The sequence below is a fragment of the Cucurbita moschata genome, unplaced genomic scaffold, assembly GCF_002738365.1.
Source record: "Cucurbita moschata cultivar Rifu unplaced genomic scaffold, Cmos_1.0 Cmo_Scf00003, whole genome shotgun sequence".
Classification (NCBI taxonomy): Eukaryota; Viridiplantae; Streptophyta; class Magnoliopsida; order Cucurbitales; family Cucurbitaceae; genus Cucurbita; species Cucurbita moschata.
In genome coordinates, this window is record NW_019268519.1 from 4711600 (window position 1) to 4718004 (window position 6405).

Genomic DNA, 6405 nt, shown 5'->3' on the forward strand with positions numbered 1-6405 from the left:
AAAAAAAAAAAAAAAAAAAAAAAAAAAAAAAAAAAAAAAAAAAAAAAAAAAAAATAATAATAAAAAAACAATTGGCTACAACTAAGCAAGTGGACCCACGTGCAACTTTTTCCCATGTGTGAAGGTGGGGTCCATCTTACGAATATTTTATTGGATTCTATTTGTGGGCCCCACTCCTTCCATACTTAATTAACAGTTTCTTCCAATAATTAGTGTTTTCAAAATCAAACGTCCAATTCTTTCAAATTTGTATTCCATATTAATTTCCTTAAATCACATTTTATTTATTTATTTATTTATTTTTTTTTTTTATCTTTATCCACTTATAATTTTGATTATATTATACACTTTTGAATATTCTTTTTTTTTTTTTAATATAAATTATTAATATTATCAATCAAAACATATCTTTATAGAAATTATATCCTCAATTGAGAGGCTTGAAATTCGCTAAGGTAACTAGCTAAAAGAACTAGGAATGTATTGTACACAGATCTTCAACTGTAAGTTGTGTTCATACGACAAGATTCATCGTCCAAGAGCTGAGCTATCTTCAATCCTTTAGAAATTCATGGGGGTTAGACAAAGATATTGGAAATTTCCGTGCAAATGCCAATATCATTACTCCAAAAGAAAAGAAAAAGTTGTTTCTTTCCACACATTGATGGCTGGCTTTGCTGTTCCACTCAACAATCAGCTTCAATTTAATAGCGTTTCTCCTTTGGCACTACGAGAGCCCATGACTTTTGGGTTAAAATTAAAGAACAACACAGCCCACTCCCATCCTCACTCCATCCTTCATTCTCCCAAATTCATTGTCTTTTTCTTTTCAAATTCCAAACCCCATCAAACCAAGATGAACGGCGACGATCAGGACCCTCTCAGCACGAGAATCCAAGCCCCCTTTCATGCCTGGAAAGAGAGAATAAAAAGGCAAGCAATAAAAGTTTTTATATGCATTGCCTGTCAGTTTTTACACCTCTAGTTCATATTCTTTTCACTGGACATCTCACAAGCTTAGCTTAATTCTGTTTTGTACGAAATAATATACGTTGGGAAATGGTGGGGTATGATTCTTCTCGTGGGTGTGTTTTGTTTTGGGATTAATTTTCTTTTTACTTCTAACTATTGCTTGGTGGGGTGTTTGGTTTTTTGCTCCTGTCTTTTACTCTCGTTTCGAACGCCTTTTAGTGTTCTTGGCTGCTCAGAATCTCTCTTCTACACTTCTCTATTTTGTCCTTCTTCCACTAATCTGTGTTCACAAGTGTTTGCTCTGCTCTCTCTTTAGGGTTTTGATTCTGTTCTGAAGCTGAGTTCAAGACTGATACATTATCCAGATCGGGTACTTACCCACTTCTTGTTTTTAGATTTCCCAGATGGGTTCTTCGTTATTTCGTGTTTTGTGGCTTGTTTTTGGTGCTCAAGGCTTCTCAAGTTGATTTTCCAGTAGTTCATAGTCTGCAGAATAGAAAGAGAAAAAGGGGTTTCTCTTTTTGATGATATGTGTAAGCTAAGCTAAGAGTTTCACTACATTTTGTTTGTTAATGCTTTGTCTGAATATTTATGGCTTTATTGCATTTGTTTCCTGTTTGTGGATCTGCTGAAAGCGCTTGTTTGGAGCTTGTTTTCCCCTAATTCTTAACCTTTCAAACGTAGACTTGTGGGTGCATTTCCATTTTGATTTCCTTCCTTTGATGTTTAAAAGTTCTTCTGAACGTTTGAAACAAGAATGGATGAGATGTTTGCTGATTAAAAGTTGGAAGTGAGGGGAGTCGGAAGCTATTTGTCATCGTAACGGCCTAAGCTCACCATTAGAAGATATTGTCTTCTTTAGGCTTTCCCTTTCGGGCTCCCCCTCGAGGTTTTTAAAGCGCGTCTGCTAGGGAGAGGTTTCCACACCATTACAAAGGGTGTTTCGTTCACCTCCCCAACCGAGGTGGGATCTCACAATCCACCTCCCTCCGAGGCCTAGCGTCTTCGTTGACACACTGCCCGGTGTCTGACTCTGATAACATTTGTAACGGCTCAAGCCCACCACTAGTAGATATTGTCCTCTTTGGGTTTTTCCTTTCGGGCTTCCCCTCAAGGTTTTTACAATGCGTCTGCTAGGGAGAGGTTTCCACACCCTTATAAAAAATGCTTTGTTCTCCTCTCGTGAATTGAATTATGTTTTCTATTACTCTCCTGTCGTTGCAGTTTTTTCTTCATGCATTCAATTACTTTTACATGTTTCTCTTGAATTGTTGTTCTTATTTGTTTCTATATATGTTTTTCTTTTCATATGACTTGATTGCAGATTGTACATGCTAGCTTGTTTGAGTTTCGGGAGTTCGATTTTCGAGACAAATAGCGGGAAGCTATAATCCTACCTAGCTGAAACGTTGAAGTTTCGTTTGATTCGAAAATGCGTGAAGGGTGTCATGGAATTGTGATCTTGCTTCTATTTGGCATGTGTGTCAATTCATTAGGTATCTTATTTATCTAACTTCGAGTATTTTCGCGCCCTTCATACTTCATGTTCTGAATTCGGTTTGGTTCGAATATTTTGAAAATGTCTATGAACTTTATTTCTGTGATCTTCATAATAAAGGTTGATCACACGGCCTCAAACGAACGTCATTAGTTACTATCGATCTTTTTCCTAACGAAAAATGAAATGTTTGATTTTATAGCCAATATCTATTTGTTACTTAGCTGTGTTCTTGACGTTAATAGGTGCGTTTGTGGGGGTCAACCTCGGGACCGACGTCTCCAATCTTCCATCAGCTTCAGATATAGTTGCAATTCTTAAATCCCATCAAATTACTCATCTTCGCCTTTATAATGCTGATGCTCAGCTGCTAAAGGCCTTAGCAAACAGTAGCATCGAGGTAATTGTTGGTGTCACGAACGAGGAAGTTCTCAGGATCGGTGAATCGCCTGCAGCCGCTGCAGCCTGGGTTAATAAAAACGTTGCAGCTTACTTGCCAGGAACAAATATTACGGCCATTGCTGTTGGCAGTGAGGTCCTTTCTACAATTCCTCAAGCTGGTCCAGTCTTAGTTCCAGCCTTGTATTCCCTACATAAGGCTTTGGTTGCTGCCAATCTAAACTATCTGGTCAAGGTTTCCACTCCCCAATCAATGGACATGATACCCCGACCCTTCCCCCCGTCCACCGCCACCTTTAACGCTTCATGGAATGCTACTATGTATCAGCTTCTCCAGTTCTTGAAGAACACGAAGTCCTACTACATGTTGAATGCCTATCCTTATTTGGGATACACGAGCGGGAATGGAATTTTTCCGCTTGATTATGCACTTTTTCGATCACTTCCTGCAATTAAGCAGATTGTTGACCCGAACACTCTTTTCCACTATAATAGTATGTTTGATGCCATGGTTGATGCAACTTACTACTCGATCGATGCTTTCAATTTTTCTGGGATTCCCGTCGTGGTTACCGAGACTGGCTGGCCATGGTCTGGTGGAGCAAATGAACCTGATGCTACGATTCAAAATGCTGGCACCTATGTTAACAATCTGATCAGGAGAGTGTCTAATGATTCTGGTCCACCAAGTCAGCCAACCATACCTATCAACACGTACATTTACGAGTTGTTTAATGAAGACAAGCGGCCTGGCCCGGTCTCGGAGAAAAACTGGGGTATACTTTTCTCCAATGGCTCTACTGTTTATCCTTTGGGTTTGGCTTCTGGCCGTGCAACCGCGAATTCTTCTACGGTTTATTGTGTGGCTAAAGATGGAGCTGATGAAGATAAGTTGCAGGACGGTCTGAATTGGGCTTGTGGACAAGGAGGGGCAAACTGTGCTGCCATTCAGCAAGGCAGGCCATGCTTTCTCCCTAATAACATTACTGACCATGCTTCTTATGCTTATAATGATTACTACCAGAAAATGCATACTGCTGGTGGTACGTGCGACTTTGACGGTACTGCTACACTTACGACGATCGATCCTAGTAAGTTCTTTTAACGGTTTTTATCCTTCCTTTGAGTTATTCAATTATCCTACTTGAGATATTTTTTTATGAGTTTTCGGAATCGAACTATAGCTTTAACCACATTTGATCTGTGAACCCATGCTCGGAAGAAGTTCATCTTTGTTCTACTTTCATTCTTAGAAAAACATCACTCATCCTTGGTTGAACCAACCATCAAGGGAGAATGGCCTTCGAAAAAAAGGGGCTTGATCTTCCAGACTTTTCGGATGACCATAGGGTACAACAGGTTTGTAACAGCCCAAGCCCAAGCCCACCGCTAACCGACATTGTCTTCTTTAAGTTTTTCCTTTTGTGCTTCCCCTCAAAGTTTTTATAACGCATCTAATGGGGAGAGGTTTCCACACCCTTGTAGAGAATGTCTCGTTCCCCTCTCCAACCGATGTGGGATCTCACAATCCACCTCCGTTTGGGGCCTTGCATCCTCGTTGGCACTCATTCCTCTCTCCAATCCATGTGGAATCTCACAATTCACCTCTTTTAGGTCCCAACTTCCTCGTTGGCACACCGCTTGGTGTCCAAGCCCCCTTCGGAGCAGCGTCTTCGCTGGCACACCGCCCAGTGTCTGGTTTTGATACCATTTGTAACCATCCAAGCCTACCGCTAGCAGATATTGTTCTTTTTGGGCTTCCCTTCAAGGGTTTTTAAAACGGGTCTACTAGGGTGAGGTTTCCACACCCTTATAAAATAATACTTTGTTCCCCTCTCCAAACAATATGAGATCTCACAATCCACCTCCCTTTAGGGGCTAGCATCCTCGCTAGCACTTGTTTCTCTCTCCAATTGATGTGAGATCTCACTTAATTTCGTTGGTAACTAGTTCTTTGTCATATTTTTTGTACAAAGATTCTGATCTCCTTTCTCAATTTGATTTATTATAAAGCCTGTCTTCACGGTTACATCGCTCGTATATATCGCACATAAGTTTCGTCTGCCATTCTATGTGCATACCCTGTCAAGGCATTAAACTTCTACTTAATTTTGTTTGTAATGCCTGTTTGAACGATTTCATCTTATATCAACTATTCGGGTTTCGTACGGGACTCGACTTTAACAAAATCTCTTATCCCCAATCTCTTGCAGGTCATGGCTCTTGCATATACACAGGAAGGTAAGTGGAAGATTCCACCAAAAACACTCTCAATAACTTAAGAAATCAAGAAATCATCTGTTTTTTTATATCAATACATGAGTTCTAATCGTTTCAAATATTGAAAAACAGCTCCAATTCAAGTGGTGGAGGTGGAGTTTCTCCTCCGGCATTGGGGCCTTCAGGTCAGCTTCCTGGTGCAAGTTCAAAGCTGCAGGTCTCTTCATATCAGCTCTTGATTTGGGTAATCTTTTCTTGGGCATTGATGGTTTCTTTGACATGAGAGGTGAAATTTTCAGATTGCTAATTTATTGAGCACATATGGTTCTTTGTTCTTCAGTTCTTGGTGCTCTTGTTTATTGTTCTTTGTTCTTTGTAATCTGTTCTTCTGATGTGTTAGTAACTGGGTTTAGTCTTTGATTAATTCATATTATTCTTCAAATGATTTCTTCCCATTTTTGCCTATGAAGAACCAATCCAATCCATGCTATCTAGTTTCTAGAATCTCGGGGTTTGCTTTGTATTCAACGCAACTTTACGGGGCCGTAAACGTTGTCTATATGTATATTTTTCTGTATTCGTGACTCAACTTTGTCTCTACTCTAAGCTAAAATTCTTCGAACGTAATGTTGCGTTTCGTTTTTGTTGTCTTGATTCTTAGCGACATGACTCTCAGTGTTATTCATTGATTCACGACTTCATTGAGATGAGTTCTAACACTTTGTTGAGTCAAAACAAGCTTATAACATTTTATCGGGCTTACTGAGTGATTTAAACATTTATTGGGAGCTACTAGGGCATGATAATGCTTATCGGGCTTTATTAACCTACTTCGATGCTTATTGCGTTCTACTGGCCTAATGGTCGTCTATTTGAGCCATTACAAAACTTGCCAAAATAAGTTCGAGTATTGTGTCCGCCAGAATTTGTTAGTTTCAAAATATTTATAGAACCATTTTGTTACTTTCAACCTCAACAATGGTCTTGTGGTCTAGTTTGACCCGAACCTAACTTGGACTAGATTCAAGTTTAAACTTGATTTGTCCGGACTAGCTCATATATGACATATTTGGATTGGTCTATTAAGTCGACTTATTGTTAACCTAAATCTATTATATATATATATATATAGTGCATATATAATTTTATATATTTTAAAAGTAAACCTTTCAAATATGTAAAAAAAACATATTTTTTAATTAGAGTTTGTATGTATTTAGTTAATAAAAAAGTATTTGAAAAGTGACAAAGGTTAATAAAAAGTTTTGACAAAATTTTAATAAAAAATAAAAAAAAAAAAAAAAAAAAAAAAAAAA

The 6405-nt window shown here is 38.5% G+C and overlaps 1 protein-coding gene across 2 annotated transcripts; it reads left to right on the top strand.

Moving 5' to 3' along the window:
* The first annotated feature begins 993 nt into the window (after positions 1 to 993).
* LOC111434126 (glucan endo-1,3-beta-glucosidase 4-like) lies at positions 994 to 5686 on the top strand. 2 transcript variants are annotated; one of them, XM_023071443.1, is made up of 6 exons: positions 994 to 1067; positions 1289 to 1342; positions 2297 to 2468; positions 2716 to 3960; positions 5083 to 5110; positions 5222 to 5686. In XM_023071443.1, exons 3-6 carry the CDS (start codon positions 2405 to 2407, stop codon positions 5370 to 5372), a joined length of 1488 nt encoding a protein of 495 aa, XP_022927211.1. In that variant the 5' UTR covers positions 994 to 1067; positions 1289 to 1342; positions 2297 to 2404; the 3' UTR covers positions 5373 to 5686. The 2 variants fall into 2 exon arrangements, with proteins under 2 accessions (XP_022927211.1, XP_022927220.1); XM_023071452.1 differs by lacking the exons at positions 994 to 1067; positions 1289 to 1342 and adding an exon at positions 1351 to 1505.
* The last annotated feature ends 719 nt before the right edge of the window (positions 5687 to 6405 follow it).

What these genes read in the sequence shown, in the direction of transcription:
- LOC111434126 (XM_023071443.1), top strand. Translation starts at nt 2,405, where the DNA reads ATGCGTGAAGGGTGTCATGGAATTGTGATCTTGCTTCTATTTGGCATG. An exon ending in ACTTACGACGATCGATCCTA is followed by an intron (nt 3,961 to 5,082) that starts GTAAGTTCTTTT and finishes AATCTCTTGCAG; the next exon opens with GTCATGGCTCTTGCATATAC. An exon ending in TCTTGCATATACACAGGAAG is followed by an intron (nt 5,111 to 5,221) that starts GTAAGTGGAAGA and finishes ATTGAAAAACAG; the next exon opens with CTCCAATTCAAGTGGTGGAG.